At 37.6% G+C, this 19,731-nt stretch overlaps 1 protein-coding gene and 1 pseudogene across 8 annotated transcripts in view; one reads left to right on the top strand and one right to left on the bottom strand.

Moving 5' to 3' along the window:
- Positions 1 to 19,731, bottom strand: part of YEATS2 (YEATS domain containing 2) — a 105,603-nt gene that overhangs the window by 68,458 nt on the left and 17,414 nt on the right. For 6 of the 8 annotated variants that reach the window (XM_026497688.4, XM_044383782.3, XM_044383792.3 and 3 more), the window contains exons 2-6: positions 13,616 to 13,733; positions 9,797 to 9,894; positions 9,001 to 9,093; positions 5,189 to 5,434; positions 3,129 to 3,244 (exon numbers count right to left, since the gene is read on the bottom strand). In XM_026497688.4, the coding sequence (XP_026353473.1) occupies positions 3,129 to 3,244; positions 5,189 to 5,434; positions 9,001 to 9,093; positions 9,797 to 9,894; positions 13,616 to 13,715 (653 nt within the window). In that variant the 5' untranslated portion in view covers positions 13,716 to 13,733. Of the gene's footprint in view, positions 1 to 3,128; positions 3,245 to 5,188; positions 5,435 to 9,000; positions 9,094 to 9,796; positions 9,895 to 13,615; positions 13,734 to 15,762; positions 15,923 to 19,731 lie in introns of those variants that run through there. The other 2 variants (XM_057306586.1, XM_057306585.1) reach the window with 2 other exon arrangements.
- On the top strand, positions 17,263 to 18,278 carry LOC113244229 (40S ribosomal protein S27-like; annotated as a pseudogene).

The raw sequence follows: 19,731 nt of genomic DNA, 5'->3' as shown, positions 1-19,731 counted from the left end.
ATAAATAAAATCTTTAAAAAAGAGAAAGTTTTCTAGTTTTCCCACTGTCATTATTAACTTTACTGTAACAGTAGTCAAAAAAGTAGTCTGGTTGGGAGGGCCTGGGTGGCACCATCGGTTGAGTATCCAACTCGTGGTTTTGGGTCATGGTCTTAAGGTTGTGAGACAGAGCCCCACATCAGCCTCCGTGCTCAGAGCAAAACCTGCATGAGATTCTCTCTCCCTCTGCCCCTCCCCCACATACTCAAGTATACTCTGTCAAATAAATAAATCAATCTTCAAAAAAACAAAAAAACAAAAAAAGCAAAAACAAAACATAGTCTGGGAATGCCTGGCTGGCTCAGTAAGTGGAGTGTGTGACTCCTGATTTCAGGGTTGTGGGTTCAAGCCCAAGTTGGGTGTAGAGATTGCTTAACAATATTTTTAAAAAAGTAGTCTGTATGATAGAAGTCCTTTGATATTTGTTGAAGCTTGCTTTATGGCTTATTGTGTAGTCCATTTTCATAAATGTTCCTTCAGTGCTTAAAAATGTTTAACTGGGGCACCTGAGGGGGCTCAGTCAGTTAAGCATCCGACTCTTGACTTCAGCTCAGGTCATGATCTCTGGGTCGTGGGATCAAGTCGGGCGTTGGGCATGCTTCTGCTTCTCCCTCCTCTCCTCCCCCCACTCACTCTTGCTTTCTCTCTCTTTCGAATAAATTTAAATAATATCTTCTAAAAAAATCCTTAACTATTACATCTAATAGTCTATATGTATATATTAGATCACCTTTGTTAATTGATGTTCAGATCTTTTACATTCATACAGGTATTTTGCTTAATCCATCAATTACTGAGGTACATAAAATCTCTCAGTAAACTTACTAGTGCATTTAGAAATTTCTCCTACAGTACTGTCAATTTTGGTTTAGACACTTTAAGAGTGTTATCTAGTACAAAGAAGTTTAGAAATTTTCTCTCTCCCCAGTGAACAGAACTTCTTAACCTTATGTAACTCTTTTCCTTTATGAATGCTTTTAGTTTAAAATTCTATTTTACCTGTTATCAGTATGCTACACTGGTTTTCTGGTGGTTAGTATCTGCCAGCTATATCTCACTTATTTGCTTGCTTTCAGTCTTCCTATATTTAGATGTGTCACTGATAAACAACAGAGAACTAAATTTTAGATTATTTTATCTCAAGATAATAATTTCTTTTAACTAGCTAACTAAATCCCTAGGCAACTTTTATGATTATTAATATATTTAGATTTGTTGTTACTAAATCATTTTATACTATTTGTCTTGTTTTTTTTTTCTTTTTCACATCCCTCCCCCGTCCCTGCTTGCTTTCTTTTGGAATCAAGAGTTTCCCCCCTCGCCTTTTTTCATTCAATTTCCCTACCTTCCTCTTACTACTTTTGAAGTTTAAATCTCTAGGTCTATCCTTTTATTATCTTAGATACTCTAACATTCTTAACAAGTCTAAAGTAAATCAATAATTTTTCCCTCTTCCAGAACAAACAAGGACTTTACAACTCTAATGCCAATCATTCCCTCCCTAAAATCCATGATTAACCATTATTTTAGTTCTAGCTGGTCTTCAAAAAACCCAAACACCTACAAATTAAATATAATTGTTTGAAAATGTCAATGACGGTTTCTCCCCAGTCGTCTGGTGGATACATCTAGATTTCAAGTTTTGGACTTTCTTTTTTTTTTTTTAAAGATTTTATTTATTTATTTGACAGAGATAGAGACAGCCAGCGAGAGAGGGAACACAAGCAGGGGGAGTGGGAGAGGAAGAAGCAGGCTCATAGCGGAGGAGCCTGATGTGGGGCTCAATCCCACAACGCCGGGATCACGCCCTGAGCTGAAGGCAGACGCTTAACCGCTGTGCCACCCAGGTGCCCCTCAAGTTTTGGACTTTCTGAGCGGACAGGTTTTATACTATTGTTAAGACCCCAACTCTTAATACTTCACATGGTCTAACAGTCCCCTTAGCTAAATGCATGCTAACTCTAAAATAATCTATAAAATAGAAATCTAATTGCTTTAATCACATTTTATATGCTTCCATTTAAATACTATCACACAGACCATTAGAAATCTTTGCTTTCATTATCTGAGATTTTTAAATGTACTTCTTGTTTGTTATTTTTGGTCCATTAACTGGGGCTTGGAAGATTCCCCAAAACCTGATTTTTCCCCTCAAATAATTACTGTCTGCCCCAGTCCTTTATTTTCAATAACTGAATCTAATTACAATTTTCATAAATATATTCACATATTCAACAATCAAATATTTAGTGAATACCAACTACTGTAAGATACAAAACAAACAACATACTTTCTACCCTAAGGAGATTCCAGTGTGATTTGGGAAAAATACATAAAAACAGGAAATGACTATATAAAGATGATGAGAGCACAGAGAAAATATACCAGTGAGGGAGGAGAAACGCAAATAAAGACCTTGTGAGAAAATAACACTCTTAACGCTAGTTGGAAGATTTATATCTTTATCCATTTCTAGATACTTGGCAAAATGACGGCGCTCCCACAAGCCACCATGAGATCATATCGTTAAAGAGCTAGCCCTTCAGCTGGGAGAAATTCTGCCTTCAAGACATGCCCTGCACCTTTTTGTTAAAAATTTAAAACATTTCAATTTGGACAACAAACACTTTTTAGCTATTAGCTAAGGCCCTGAAGGACAGACCTAGGTCAGAAAAAGTCAAAAGTTCTTCTAAACTTATCCACACTAATACGCTTGACAAAATACACCATTTGCATATCGGGTGCCTGGCTGGCCAGTCAGTGGACTGTGCGAGACTCTTGATTGTGTTCCAGCCCTATGTTGGGTATAGAGGTTACTTAAAACTAAATCTTAAAAAAAAAAATACTGTTTGTAAAACTCATATCTTAGAAACTTTTACCAAGCACAATTTTACTCTATGTCAAAGATTAGCAGACATACTGAGGCAGTTCCAAGTCTCTGGACCTTAGTTTACTTTTAAAACAACTAAGAGTTTGAGAGATAAAATCCTTAAGGCCTCTTCCTACAATAATACTACGATAATAAAACTATGCCAGAGTATTAACATAAATGGAAAACTGAAAATGAGAGAATTCAACTGGATACTCACTTGGACACATTGCCCACTACTATTGTTTTCTTTACAAAAAGTCGTGAAGTCTCATCTCCTGCAAGATCAGCATTCCGCTGCTCTGTTTTATGAGAGCCAGTAATACTAGCAGTGTCCTGAAAGAAATCATAATCAATTTTCACTTTCAATTTGGACAATTTCCAATAGGCAGAAACCACAAAATCATTCAAGGTATGAATGGAGCAATTCAGATTTTTTTTTTTTAATTACAAAATCCTCTGGCTCTGTGACAACTCTCAGAGCCTAAAAGTAATTTTACTGTATCTTTTCCTTTAGTTTACATAAAATGTTTACTCACTGTAACTCCACGTGTATACATGTGTTTTTAACAATCATACACATCTGTGCTGTAGATACAAATAGGATATGGAAGGATATACAAGAAACTATTACAGTAGCAACCTCTGGGAAATGGGAATGGGGGAAGAGGTCAATGGAATTACCTTCTTTTCAACCTTCTGTATTATTAAAAATTTTTCAATGAGAAGTAATGTAGACAAATGATTAACTTAAAGTTTGACTATGGAGATAGACTGCCAGGGTTTAAATCCTGGTTCTTCAACTTACTAGATGTGAAATTTTGTGTAATTACTTGACTTCTCTGTCTCAATTTCCTCATCTATAAAATAAGGATAACAATTTTATTATTGTTATCTGGCTGGCTCTGTCGGTGGAGCATATGACAGCTGATCTCTGGGTTGTGAGTTCGAGCCCCACCTTGGGTGTACAGATTACTTAAAAATTAAAAAAAAACCCTAGGGGCACCTGGGTAGCTCAGTCGGTTAAACATCCGACTCCTGATTTCAGCTCAGGGCATGATCTCAGGGTCCTGGGATTGAGCCCTGCGCCAGTCTCCACACTGAGAATGAAACCTGCTTAAGATTCTCTCTCCCCCCCACCCTCTGCCCCTCTCTGCCACTTTCTCTAAAAAAAATTAAAAATAAAATAAGGATAACAGTACCTGTTTTACATGATTATTTTCTACAGTTCTCAGAGAAGTGCCTGGTACATAGTACTAAATATTTGTTCCATAAACATGAGCATATTATACACAAGATGGTAAGTTTCTAAATCCTTTGACCAGTATTGCCTAAATTCTTTTTAATTAAAAACAAAAACAAAAACGGGTGCCTGGCTGGCTTCTTTGGTAGAACATGCAACCTCTTGATCCGGGGGCTGTTAAGTTTGAGCCCCACACTGAGTGCAGATATTACTTTAAAATCTTAAAACACAACCCCCCCCGCCAAAAAAAAGCATTATTACTGGTAAGAAACAAGTAAATCCAAACGAGTTTTAATTTTTGGGTGGTGGCATTGTGAATGACTTTTCTATTCCTTTTTACTTTCCTGTAGTTTAAAATTTTCAACAATGAACACATATGAATTTATAATCAGAAAATTTTTTAAATTTGATTTTTATCAAAAATAAATCAAATCTTTGATGTCTGAATATGTGAAAAGCAACCTGGAGATTTCCTCTACCACAGAACACCTGGCTGAGAAAAATCATCCAATAAGGGCTCCATAGCCAAATATTATATCAAGAAGTTCAGAGCAGCGTGAGGTAGAAACTCAAGTAAGAAAATGGCAGGATCAAAGAGGAATAAACAGTTTTTAATTCTATTTATTATTATTGCCAAGTTTCCCCTAGTTATTAAAGCATCTTATTAAAGCATTAAACTTTCATAAAGAAAAATGCTGAAGAGAGAACAAACATGACAGAATGGAAAGACCTTGCATAAGGTCATAGAACTGCCAATTCCTCAAGGTTTCTCTCTCATCAATGTGGATGGCATCTAGGAGTTGTGCCATGCACAGTTCTGTTTCAGTTTAATTCTCAGCTTAATTCAGTTTAATTCTCAGTTCTGATACTTGTGGACAAATGTAACTGTAAGCTCTCTAAGACTCAGTTTCCCCATCTCCAAAGGGGATATAATTAATCTATTTCCTAGGGTTCCTATGAAGGTGAAATGGAATAAATGTACATACTTAATAAATACTAGTTCCCTTCTCCTCTCCCTCCCACCCAACGAACTATACCCTTCCAGTATTTCGGCTTGGTCTCTGTTCCATGTTGTTTGAGAGTCTTTCTTCTATATCCATATTGCTGTTATTGTCTTTATCAGATAAGAAGTCATTATGTTGAGATAAAGAATCACTTTCTGAATGATTGGCTGATGGTGTCTCTGATCTCTGATTGGCAGGAGAGGATGACCTAGATGGTGACTCCAAAAACTTCTTGATAGCAGGATGATTAAAAACCATTGTATCACATGTCTTTGATCCCTGCAAAAATGAAAGCAAACAAAACAAACTTTTAATCAAATGCACCAAAAGTAGGTAAAATTTCAATCTTTCCAAAAACCCTCATCTATTTAGGGATCATGCTTAAAATCCTTCAAAATCTCCCCACACCCATAAAATGAAGTCCAAACTCCTTAACATGGTCTGAAGCAACAAAAGCTAGAAAGCGATAATTATGTGAAGGTCCTAACACTAAAATCTAAAGGTGCAAGTTCTCTGAAACTAAACGAAAAATAGAAGTAAGTATATAGTAACATATGGAAAGTAAGATTTGACTCTTAAGAAAAATAAGCCTCACGCTGCTTTAACACGAACACATTAACTGCTCTAAATATTCCTGTAAAATATATAAAGATTTTAAAAAAACGTATACGTAAAATGGCTCCCATGTAGGAGTAAAATGTAGTATAGAATGCTTTAAAATGATTAATACTTACATATAAAATTTGTCATCAGTCTAGTACTGAAGTCTGGAGTATTTTTGTGTATCTTGTTACTTGGATACAAAATACAGTGCATTCTGTTATAATGCGATACACTCTACAGTTCCTAGGAAGCCCAGCTTTTAAAAACTGTGCAATTAACATAATTTAGGGAGAAGAAAGGAGCCAGGGCCTAGTACTTCAAAGCAACAAAATTATTGCATCTCAATAATAAAGGGTATTTTTTAGAGCTGTGATGTATTTTGTTACAGCAAACTAAAAACAACTAAATGGCAGATCATAATAGACAAAAATACACCTAAATATCCTTGAATAAATTCTAATCAGAGTATAACAGGAAAAAAAAAATCAGTGCATTTCTAGAATACCAAATAACAGTTCAGAACTGCTAATGGGGGAGGGATGCTGCCTGGGTAGCATAGTCGGTTAAGCATCCAACTCTTCGTTTCAGCTCAGGTCGTGATCTCAGGGTCAGGAGATCAATCCCCACATCGGGCCCCCACCCAGCACGGAGTCAGCTTAAGTTTCTCTCTCCCTCTGTTCCCCATTTCCACCGTGCTCACTCACGCACACGCTCTCTCTCTCAAATAAATCAATCTTAAAAAACAGGAAAACATTAAATGGACAACCAGCTCTTCAAACAGAGTAGCTACAAGTCCCATGTCATGCAGATGCTAGCTTGCAATGTCCACCTTGTTGGATCAATAGCAAGCCATGTAACAGGTGACAGTAAAATCTGCCCTGGGTTGAAGAGTATCTCCCAAAACTTCATGTCCACCCTGAACCTGTGAATATGACTTTATTTGGAAATAGGGTCTTTGCAGATATAATCAAGTTAAGATAATGTCATACTGGATTAGGGCTTAACTAATAAGAGGGAAATGTGGGGAGAGAGAAACTGTGAAGACACACAAGAGGGAAAACATCCATGTGCAGATAGGGGCAGAAAATGGAGTGATGTGGCCACAAGCCAAGGAATACCAAGGTTTGCCAGCAAGTGTCAGAAGGTAGGAGAAGGTGAGGAAGGATTCTTTCCTAGAGCCTTCAGAGAGAACATGGTCCAGCAACACCTTGATTTTGGACTGTTAGCCTCCTGAATCATGAGATAATAAATTCCTCTTGTTTTAAGCCACCAAGCTTGTGGTAATTTGTTATGGGAGCTCTAAAAAATAGTTCAGACTCTAGTGTGTATTATGGAAACTCCTGTAGTAGAAAAAACGACTATCTAACATCTAAGATTAGATTTCTCTAAGACAACTGGGAGTATGACCAATGCCAGGCACCCTCAAGCAACAAAGGATGACATAAAAGCCAAAACATGGTTATCTCTTATTTGTAAAAACCATGGGGGACAATGCAAACCAGTATGGCATCACACCTTCCCTAGCCCTGCCACTCTCAACTACCCACGTACTATCCACGAGAATTATCTAATTCTAATGGAGAAAACTTAAGAAAAAGAAATTTTAGAATGAAAAATGAACAAGTTATATGAAATTATCAAAATGTCAAACAAGAAGAAACACTTCTGTTTCAGTTTAATCCTATCCCCATTCCTTTATAATTGCAGCAATCCAGTGGCAATCACATTAATTAAGTAATTAAACTTAATATTCCAGGGGCGCCTGGGTGGCTCAGATGGTTAACTGTCTGCCTTTGGCTCAGATCATGATCCCAGGGTCCTGGGATCAAGCCTCGCATCAGGCTCCCTGCTCAGTGACGGGCCTGCTTCTCTCTCTCCTTCTACTGCTCCCCCTGCTTGTGCTCTGTCAAATAAATAAACAAAATCTTTAAAATAAATGAATGAATGAATGAATGAATGAATGAATAAATGAATAAATAAACTTAATATTCCAAACAGCAGGACAACCTAATTACTAGGTCTCCTGATGTGCAACAATATGAGGCATACAGCATCACCTATAAAGTATTATTGCCAAAACCCTCTAACTTTAATCAGACCTTTAGACCCAACTACCAGTTTGCAGAAAAAGAGAGGGAATGAAGGAATAACCCAAGGGGAAAAAAAATAAACCCAAAGTGTGGGATATTCTATAAAGATAAATGGTCTGATCTCTTTACATAAGTCAATATAATGGGGGGGGGGAAGGTGAACTATTTTAGATAAAATGAGTCTAGAGAAACAAAACAACCAAATGTAGTCCATGAACCTTGATTAATTAGATCCTATGTCAAAAAACCAGCTTTAAAAAATATTTGGGGGAGGACTGGGAAGATCTGAATATGGACTGGTTATCAAATAATATCAGGAAGTCACAGAAGAATATCCTTTAGGAAATACAAGATTTAAGTACTTATGGGTGAGATGTCATGATGCCTGGAACTTGTTTTCAAATGTTTTACAAAAAAATAAGATAAAGCAAAGATGATAAAATGTTAAGATGGTGAATCTAAGTGATGCATAAACAGGTACTTATTTCATCTTTTCTGTGTATCTGAAATTTTTCATAGAAAGTGAGGGAAAAAAATCAGGGCTTCCTGAATAGGGTATATCTACTGAAACTACAAACTGCTATTCATTAGGAAAATCAATCTATCTATAACTTATTCCAAAGCCAATCACAATCAAAGGAAGAATAAGGCAAGTTAGAACAGGGTCTCACTCAACTTTGTATCTACAAAGCCTAGGAATAATGCTAAATATTAGTTGGAGAAGGATTTAATATAAAGGAAAAAATGTTGGGGTGCCTGATGACTAATTCAGTTAAGTATATGACTCTTGGTTTCAGCTCAGGTCATGATCTCAGGGTCATGAGACTGAGCCCTGTGTCAGGCTCTGGGCTGGGCATGGAGCCTGCTTAAGATTCTCTCTCTCCCTCTCCCTCTGCCCCTCGCCCACCCCACACGCAAGCACGCATGCTCTCTCTAAATAAAAAATTCAAAAATTAAAAATAAAGAAGGGAAACATGATTCCTAGAATTATTGACAGTTTATGTATTTTCCCAGGAAGGCAGGCTAGGCTTCTTGAATTCCAAAGGTCAATATAAGAAACATTTCAAAGGCAGGAATTTCATATCAACACTAATCTCCTCTTCACACAATAAATATGGATAGCCAGAATGACTGTATATGAGGAAGACTTACCTCAGAGACTTTTAGAAGTCCTGCAGAAGCATAGTAGTTTGCAACAATGCAGGCACGAAGTTTATCCATCATCCTTCTTGCCTCAATCAGTCGCTAAAAACAAATGTTAACTTGTTACTTTAAAAAACAGAAATGACAGAAAAGATATACTATAAAAAATTCATAAAATAAGAAATACAAATGACCAAAAGCTCAATTCTCTAATAATCAAAGAAAGGCAAATAAAAATGACCATCTCCACCTGTCAAATTGCAAAAGACTTTTTTAAAAAACAGCAAAAGCCAATGTTTACAGGAATATACAGACATGTGAGGATGTATATTTATATGTATATATGCATATTCATTGAGAAATGTCACAAAGATCCTGGGCACAAGAGCAAAAACAAATTATCTTTTGGGATGGAATTTCAAGTAATTTTTTCTGCAATTTCATTTATATATATAAAAAAAGGCACATGCCTTTTTTTTTCCAAAATGAGAACACTCTTTTTTAAAAGAACAGCAAGTGGCGGGGCGGGGGGGCACCTGCATGGCTCAGTTAAGCAACTGACTCTTGATTTCGTTTCAGATCATGATCTCAGGGTCCTGGGATTGAGCTGCACATCTGCATCAGGCTCCCCACTGAGTGGGAAGTCTGCTTCTCCCTCTCCCTCTGCCCCTCCCCGCTGCTCACGTGCTCTCAAATAAATCTTTAATAAATAAATAAAAGAACAGCAAAGGGGAAAAACCATGATTCATCTCAATTAACTTTTTTGCAACAGCTTTGTTGTTTTTTTAATTTATCACCATTATACCTGGTCAATGACTTCAATTTCATGTTCCTTATTCTTCATTTCAAGTGCAAATTGTTCCTTAATAATAGTCTCAATCTTCTGCACAGCAGCATCTCGAGCTGCATAAAGAACATAAAATAATCCACAGTCTAATTACTCAGTGACTGTCTTGATTTAAGTCAGTATGCAATAGAAGAAACCCAGGAAATAGTAACTCCTACATGGAGAAACCTAGTAGCCTCCACCTTAACCAATGATGAAAAGTTAACATCACTAATATGGGGGCAAACTGACTTCATGTGTTTCTGACATAATGCACTGAGAAGTCTACATCACTCTAAGGCATTCTGGCCAAAATGCTAAATCTAATTACAGAGAACATCAAACAAACCTAAACTGAAGGACATTCTAAAAATAACTGGCTTTCATGATTCAAACATTAGAGTCAAGAAAGGCAGAAAGGTTGAGGAGCTTAAAAGAGACTACAGAGATAGGACAACAAAATGCACTGTGTGATCCTGGACCGGAGCCTAGAGAGGGGAAATAGTTATAAAACACAATACTGAGGAACTGGTAACACCTGAATATGGACTGGACGTTACATAATGTAATGGATGAATGTTAAAATTTCTTGCTTCTGATAATAGTACTGTGATTACATAAGAGAATCTCCTTATGAAATACACTTGTGTTTACAGGTATCCAATTTATTTTCCAACGATTTAAAAAGCATGATGTGCATACACCCTGCATGCATACATGCATGTATTTGAGAGAGAGACAGTGTTTAGGGGTAGGGAAAAAGACTGATAAATCAAATGAGGCAAAATATAAACAACTGGCAAATTAATCTGGATAAAAGACATACAAGTATTTTTTGCAATTTTTGTTTGGAATTATACCAAAATAAAATTCCTGAAAAAGAAAAAGAAATCCATTAAGATTCTGAAAGATATATTTGGTGACCTGTGAAAAACCACAGTCCCAAGGACAAAGAAAAGAAAGAGTTAGCTAGAGGGGAGGTAGTCTGTGACATAAGAGCAGTTCATAAGGCAGGAAGCTTGCTTCTGTAGAGAAGAATCTAGGAAGTAATTCAGCAGTTCTTGATCACAACTACCTAAAGGAACGAGCAAATAAAGAATTCAGAAGTAAAGAAAATGCCTCTGGGGCACCTGGGTGGCACAGTCGGTTAAGCGTCCTTCTGACTCTTGATTTCTTTAGCCCAAGTCAGGATCTCAGGGTCAAGAGATCAAGCTGCAAGTCAGGCTCTGCCCTAGACATGGAGCCTGCTTGGGATTCTCTCTCTCTCTGCCCCTCCCTACACTGTCGCTCTAAAAAAAAAAAAAAAAAAAGCTTCTACTCTTGAAAGTAGTATTATACTATATGATAACTAGAATTTAAATAAAACCTCAAGGGGTGCCTGGGTGGCTCAGTCATTAAGCGTCTGCCTTCGGCTCAGGTCGTGATCCCAGGGTCCTGGGATCAAGCCCCCATGTCCGGCTCCCTGCTCGGCAAGAAGCCTGCTTCTCCCTCTCCCACTCCCCCTGCTTGTGTTCCCTCTCTTGCTGTCTCTCTCTCTCTCTCTGTCAAATAAATAAATAAAATCTTTAAATAAATAAATAAATAAAACCTCAAGAGGGACACCTGGGTGGCACAGTCAGGTTAAGCGTCTGACTCTTGGTTTCAGCTCAGATCATGATCTTAGGGTCATGAGAAGAGCCTGGTGTCACAGTGTCTGCTTGAGATTCTCTCTCCCTCTCTCCCCCCATCCCCTACACGCTTTCTCTCCCTACCAAATAAATAAATAAATAAATCTTAAAAAAAAAACAAACTTGAAACCAAAAAAAAAAAAAAAAGGGAAAAAAGAAAATGCCTCTAAAGGTGACAGAATTCAGATGATGACTACTCAAAGTAATATGCAACTCAGAGTTTAAGATATTAGCTACAAGGGGGAAAAAAGAGCCAAATGACTGCTAGAAAACCCTGAAATTTAGGGGCATCTGGCCAGCTCAGTCAGTAGAGCATGTGACTCTTGATCCTGGGGTTCTAAGTTCAAGCCCCACATTAGGTGTAGAGATTACTTAAAAATAAAATCTTTAACGGGCGCCTGGGTGGCTCGGTTGGTTAAGCGGCTGCCTTCCTCTCCCGTCATGATCCCAGGGTCCTGGGATTGAGCCCCGCACCCGGCTCCCTGCTCAGTAGGAAGCCTGCTTCTCCCTCTCCCTCTGCCTGGTGTTCCCCCTACTTGTGCTCTCTGTCAAATAAATAAATAAAATCTTTTTAAAAATCTTTAAAAAAGTAAAAAGAAAAACCTGGAATTTTGCAAAATGATCCTGTATTTGTAATATGAAAAAAACGATGGTCACTCATGCTTGGAGTACATGAAAAATTGCAGAGAAAATTTGGACCTTTTGATGACCCATGTCATTCTCTCCCTGTAAAGTATGCCATTAAATTGGCAAGTTCAAACCAATAATGGTATAAGTGAGCGTTCTTGTGGATACGTCTGCATGGAGGGAAATGACTGGTTTTTGTCATAATGAAAAAAAGAGTATTTTCTAGGATTACTATATATATCCTTGTCTGTAGAAACCAGGAGATAGGGAGAGACTGAAGTCAAAGACCATGTTCACTGAAGGCTGTTTTAGCATAAGCTCCTTAGAGAGAAACTCGTCTACATTATTTATATCTTTCATGGAATAAAAACAAAAACAACAAACAAAACAATATAAGCAAAACGAAGCATCTTACTAAATCTACTTTGAGCAAATATCTGAAAAATAAAAATATGGTTTGGGATTAGGCACAGTATGAACACCAAGAGGAAGAACAACAAATTATCCCTCAGTAGGAAAAACTGTTCTTGCTTAGGCTGAGTATCTGGGAACTTACAGATTTAAACTGAAATTATTATGTTTACCAAAACAATCAGTTTACCCTACTCTTACTTTTAAAAAGTTATGCCATTTGATGCATTTGAGTAATGGATATAAGTTTCACATTTATTTGGTTTATTACTGAAAGGAAGTAATTTCCTTATAAATAAAATTATAACTGAATGAGGGGAAAGGTTGCAATGAAATGTTTTCATTATTTGGAATTCAATTTGATAATTTCTGGTCCACAAAGACTTTCGGGGGGTACATATGACTTGACTGCATTTAGGGACAGGAATTTCCTTTCACCACTTCAACTCTAGGGGCACTAATTTTTGTTGGGGCTACAACACTCTATGACTTGGATGCCTGCCTTCTTTACCCAGCTGTAAGTGTTAACTTTCATAGATTTATTATTTAAATTAATGGTAGTGAATTTCAGCAATAATTTGTTTTAAAAACTCAAATTTAGCACCTTTTCCTGAGATAGATTAAAATATTCTGGGTAGCTACATAGTTGATGATTTGCTCTTCAACTAATTATATGATCCTGGGCAAGTAATTTAGTGCCTCTGAGCCTAAACTACTAACGGCTAAGTGCAGGGGTTAAACTAAATCAATATTTTCCAAATTTATGTCATTCATATACCACCTTTAAGTTACCTACACCACATCTGAGAACCATATGAAATATCTAATAACTGCAGTATACATATTGTAAGACTTTATGGTTATGCCTAACCTACGATAGCTAAAACTTACAGCCAGACACTTTCACTGTCTACACAACTGTCTTCTGGCCTTTTTCACCACACACGGTGTACTGTTATTACCAGAGCACTTAACTAACCCCTCTTCAAATTATACAAAACAGTGGAAATGCACTTTGTTTTAGTGCCTATAAATCTTACAAGGAAGCATATCTCAACAAAGAAATAATTTCCTAAGGTAGGTGAATTTTTACCTGAATTTTCAATTGCTTTATGACGCTTATTTGGAAGGGCCACAGATACATCCTCATAATCAGGGTCGGTTTCTTTGATTGTTCGCTTGATTCCAGACATGATGACATTCGTTCTTCACTGTGAAGTAATAAATAAATAAATAAATAAACAAACACACACCGCTCAATGCTAGTACTTATAAACATATGTGTACACATAAAGAGAAATAAATATTGCATAATACATAAGTCTTAAGTCTCCGTATAAACATGTTCATACCCCTGTTAAAGTGAAAAGCATTAACTTACTAAAAACAGGGGCGCCTGGGTGGCTTAGTTGGTTAAGTGTCCAACACTTGATTTCGGCTCAGGTCATGATCTCAGGGTCTTGAGACTGAGCCTGGCATCAGGCTCCCCACACAGCGGGGAGTCTGCTTGAGATTCTCTCCCTCTCCCTCTATCACTCACCTCCCACCCGATGCGTGCACACGCTCTCTAATAAATTAATAAATTTTTTTTTAAAAAGTTTACTGAAAACAAAAACCATCATCATCTGTCAGAAAGTGTTAGGTTTCCCTTTCAAGAAAAAATCCTTTAACAAGGCAGCACATCGCTCAGACTTTTCAAAAGGAGCCAGGCTTTCACAGAAGGGCACTCGTAAGGAAAGGAAAGAAACCAGACCTTGATGAAAACATGGTAAAGCCCAAATAGCACCTTGGAATTCACAATGCATCTAGCATATTACAAAACATGAGCAATATATATAGCTAAGCTCTTAATAAATAATTTATCATACAAATCCCCTTTCTGGTACTTACAGTGCCTGCTACATAACAGGTACTCAATAACTATTATTGTTACTGATCACTTATCATTACTCATAATAGACCCAAATCAGACATATTAAGCAAGTTTGCAATATAGTAAACAAGTCCTATGTATACAGGTCTTGAATAAAACAATCCTATAAATCTTCTAGATCAGTACTGTCCTGATACATTAGCAACTACCCATGTGTGGCTATTTAATTAAAATATTAAAAAATTAAAATAAAAAAAGTTAATTCAAAATTCAGTTCCTTTCTTCCACATTTCAATTTTTCTTTTTTTTAATTTTATTTATTTTTGCAAGAGAGAGAGGAGAGAGTGCTCGAGCACACACGAGCAGGGGGTTGGGCAGAGGGAGAAGCAGACCCTCTGCCAAGCAGAGAGGGCCAGGCAGGACTTGATCCCAGGACCCTGGAATCATGACCTGAGTAGAAGGCAGAAGCCTAAGCGACTAAGTCACCCAGGTGCCCCACATTTCAATTTTTCAATTTCAGAACTAGCCACATTTCAAGTGCTCAACAGCCATCAGTGGCTAGTAGCTACCATATTGGATGGCGCAGATACAGAACATTTATATCATTGCAAAAAGTTCTACTGGACACTGTTGCTCTTCCAAACTGTGTTTCATTGAGCACTTATTAATATTTCATGAGTTTAGGAAATGCTTCCCAAACCAGCACTGTCCAAAAGACGTATAACGTGACCCATGTATGGAATTTAAAATTCTCTAGCAGCCACATTAAAAAAAAAGAAAACAAGGGACACCTGTGTGGCTCAGTTGGTAAAGCATGAGACTCTTCATCTCAAGGTCATGAGCTTGAGCTCCACGCATAGAGATGACTTAAAAAAAAAAAAAAAGAAAGGAAAAAGAAATGGGTGAGATTAATTTTAATAATATTTTTACTTAACCAATGTACCCAAAATATTATCATTCCAACAATGTAATCAATATGAACAAATAAGCAATAAAATATTTTACATTCTTATCTCTGGGCTAAGTCTTTAAAATCCAGTGCGTATTTTACACTTAAGAGCACATCTCAATTTGGACCAGCCACGCTTCAAAGGCTCAGTAACCACCTGTGGCTAGTGACTCCCTTACTGGGCAGTGAGGGCCTACTGATACTATATACAGATAAGAGGACAGTCTCAGGGTAGTTATATGAGTTATCCCTTAGAGCATTAATCTATGACACAGAAAAGACAAGAAGAGCTCCCTGATTTCCAAACCTCTATTCTACCACTAATGGTTATTTATCTAACCAAAGGCAAAAATACACAATATGTATTTACTGAGGTAATTAAAAGTTTTAAAATAAAATTAATTAAAAAAACATTAACTTGGGGCATCTGGGTGGCTCCGTCGTTGAGTGTCTGCCTTCAGCTCAGGGTGTGATCCCGGAGTCCTGGGATCGAGCCCCACATCAGGCTCCTCCGCTGGGAGCCTGCTTCTTCCTCTCCCACTCCCCCTGCTTGTGTTCCCTCTCTCGCTGGCTATCTCTCTCTCTGTCAGATAAATAAATAAAATCTTTAAAAAAAAAAAAGTTAACTCAAAAATATTTTTTATTCAAAGTTAAAAAAAGAAATAACAAGTTTCTTGGCTTAGTCCAGTTCTATCACCCATCCCTGAGATAAGCTCACATGATTCAGCTGGGAGAAGGACCCATTATGTGTGATATATACTTAAATCCTAGATCTAAGAGATCATTTTTTCCCATTACTGTTACCTGTGTAATAAGCTCAAAAATGTTCTAAAAACTCCAGCACTTATAAACATCCAGAATCAAATCATTTAAATGTTTCTACACCATCATTACATACCTGCTCTAATTTAGAATATAAATGAGTCTTTACTTTCACAGAGGCCCTGAATCCAACTGTTATTTTCTGTTTCTAAAGCTTATAAAAAGAGAGAGTAATGGGACACCTGGCAGGCTCAGCTGGTAGAGCATGCAACTCTTGATCTCAGGGTCGTGAGTTCAAGCCCCATGTTGAGTGTAGAGCTTACTAAAAATAGATAAAAAATAAAATTTTTTTTAAAAAAGTGAGAGTAAGGTCTTGCCTTCTCCATTTGGTCTGCAACTAGTTTTAGACAACATGAAAAAATCTTGGGCCAGTACATCAAGAATACTTTCCTTAAAAAATCAAACCTCATTCCTTCTTTAATGCAGATGGGAAAAAACATACCTCCTATTCTCCAATAAACCTAGAATCAAAGGTAGACACATCCTAGCAGATCTCCAAATCTGTTTCTGCGCAACACCATTTCCTCCGTGACCCCCAGCTCCTACAGCTTGCCAGAGTCTTATGAGATTATCTGTACAGATGAGTGAGTTCAGCATCACCTCCACTCATCCATTCCATGGACCTCATAAGTTGAATATTCTCCTTCTACCTTCCAAGGGTAATGGTAGCTCCTCTCCAGGAAGGCTGGGGATCCTTGAAGAAAAGAGTACTTTGTTTCACCCTCACTTAAGGGATAAAGCAAAACTCTCTTTTGCTCTTTTTGCTCTAAAACTAGGCAAACAGAAGGGAAGAAAAAGAATTTGGTTGTAGAGGGGTTGGGGTAGGTAAGGAAGAAACCACCAATGAGTTAACTTGTACTGCCAAGGTCATTCATAATTCATGCAGCCCTTATAATAAAGCTTTTCCTGTCATCTTTGGGCATAGATTGAGCTTCTGATAAACATGTTTAGGAAGATTTAGATCTATACTGTCACTTTGTAATAACTCAGGTCTGCTTCAGTCTAGCAAGAACACTAAAGTATACACATGCCACATTCAAGCATACACCAGCGAAGGCTAGGAACAACTGCTGGGGCATGCTCTCATCATGACGTAATGAGTAAGGGAATGGAATGTGTAACAAATGACCCATGGTCATTTTAAGTTTCAGGTTCTTGTCTGACTTTGAGGTCTATGAAAAGGAAGTATGAACAGTTGCTAGATATTGTCAGATTCAACTTTGAAACAAAATGTCCTATTAATCCTCTTTAGGTTTTGAATCAGATGAAACAAAAGAACACAGAGATGGTAAACGTAAATGGCTAAAAAAAAAAAAAAAGTCTGTTACTGTTTATAATTAGTCTGTAAGAAAGGATTTTCTCCATACCATGGGACCAAATCCATATTCAAAAGCATATGTAATGCTGATTCCTCTAATTTAAAATTTTTATGTCATTTGGGGCGCCTGGGTGGCACAGCGGTTAAGCATTTGCCTTCCGCTCCGGGCGTGACCCCGGCGTTATGGGATCGAGCCCCATGTCAGGCTCCTCCACTATGAGCCTGCTTCTTCCTCTCCCACTCCCCCTGCTTGTGTTCCCTCTCTCGCTGGCTGTCTCTATTTCTGTCAAATAAATAAATAAAATCTTTTAAAAACATAAATAAATAAAAAAAAATAAAATTTTTATGTCATTTAAACAGACTCATTATAAAAAATAAACGGCTTGGGGCACCCGGCTGGCTCAGTCAATGGAGTGTGTGACTCTTGATCTTGGGGTTGTTAGTTCAAGCCCCACACTGGGCTTTATATATATTTTATATATATAAATAAAAAAGTAAACAGCTTTCCGGTGGTGATAACCTCTTCATGAGAAAGAACATACCCTCACGAAGGACCTCTTCCACCATTCACCTGGAAAAGGAGAAGAGGAAGCACATGAAGAAGTGCCTGGTGCAGAGCCCCAACTCCTACCTCATGGATGTGTGAGGTGCCTAGGATGCTACAAAATCACCATCCTGTTCAGCCATGCACAAAGAGTAGTTTTGTGTGTTGGCTGCTCCACTGTCCTTTGCCAGTCTACGGGAGAAAAACCAGGCTTACAGAACGGTGTTCCTTCAGATGGAAGCAGCACTAAAAGCATCCTGAATCAAGAGGAGTAGGAAACTATCCCAATAAACACATTTTGGATCCAAAAAAAAAAAAAAAAGAGAGAGAGAGAGAGAGAAAGAAAGAAAGAAAGAAAGGATCCAAAAAAAAAAAAAAAAGAGAGAGAGAGAGAAAGAAAGAAAGAAAGAAAGAAAGAAAGAAAGAAAGAAAGAAGAAAAGAAACGAAACAGTATGGGAGCACTTGGCTGGCTCAGTCAGTAGGGCATGTGACTCATGATCCTGGGGTTGTCAGTTCAAGCCCCATACTGGATGTAGAGCTCACGTTAAAAAAAAAAGCAAATATTGTCAATTTAAACTCAAAAAGTACAGTTTCCCCTACCTACAATGTAAGAAAGCAAAATTACCCCATCATACCCATTCAAATAACATAAACAAGTTAGAGTTTTTGAAAAAAGTTCAAGTCCAAAAGCAAAACAAAACCTTGTAGTGTTCTATACTTTGAAATAAACCTCAAGAAAAAAATAATTTTAAAAGGAAATTGTATAATAAAAAATACAATTGTAGGGGCACTGGGAGGCTCAAAGAGTCCCACTCTTCTTTTTTTATTTTAGAGATTTTATTTATTTATTTGTCTGTCAGAGAGAGAGCGCAAGAAGGGAGAACTGCAGGCAGAGGGCGAAGCAGGCTCCCCGCTGAGCAGGCAGCCCGATGTGTGACTTGATCCCAGGACCCTGGGATCATGACCTGAGCTGAAGGCAGATGCTTAACAGCCTGAGCCACACAGGCATCCCAAGATTTTATTTATTTATTTGAGAGAGAGAATGAGAATGAGAGAGAGAGAGAGAGCGTGCGTGTGCGCATGCGCGTGCACATGAGGGGGGGGGAGAGTCAGAGGGAGAAGCAGACTCAGCAGGGAAACCCCGCAGGCATTGATCTGCCCCCCCCCCCCACACACACGGGTGCTCTCTCTTTCCCTCTCTCTCTCTAAAATAAATAAATCTTAAAAACAAACAAAAAACAACTCATCTTAGTAAGTAAAAGAAGCCAGACGCAAGAGTATGTACATGAATGATTCCATTTATATGAAGTTCTAGAACAGACAAATTAGGTGAAAGAAAAAAGAATAGTACTTCAGGTGCTGGTGATGAGGACAGACTGGGAAGAAGAATAAAGGAACTTTCTGGGGTGAGAGAAAACTTTTTACCTTAAGGGTGCATTTCACATAGGCAATTGTGAAAGTTTTCCAACTGTACAGCTAAAATCTGTACATTTCAATTTATATAAGGACTGTAAAGATATTTATCTAATCATGTCATCCCCTGCTCAAAATCTGCCCATGGCTTCCCATAACACTTAAGAATAAAATCATACTCTTTAAAATGCCCTACAAGATCTTACTTGAATTGGGTCCTGCCTTCCTCACCATCCTTAATCGATTAAAATGCAGACACATTGGTTTTCTTTCTTTTCCTCAAATACAT

This window comes from Ursus arctos, unplaced genomic scaffold (genome assembly GCF_023065955.2).
Source record: "Ursus arctos isolate Adak ecotype North America unplaced genomic scaffold, UrsArc2.0 scaffold_4, whole genome shotgun sequence".
NCBI lineage: Eukaryota > Metazoa > Chordata > Mammalia > Carnivora > Ursidae > Ursus > Ursus arctos.
This window is presented reverse-complemented; position numbering and strand designations above follow the sequence as displayed.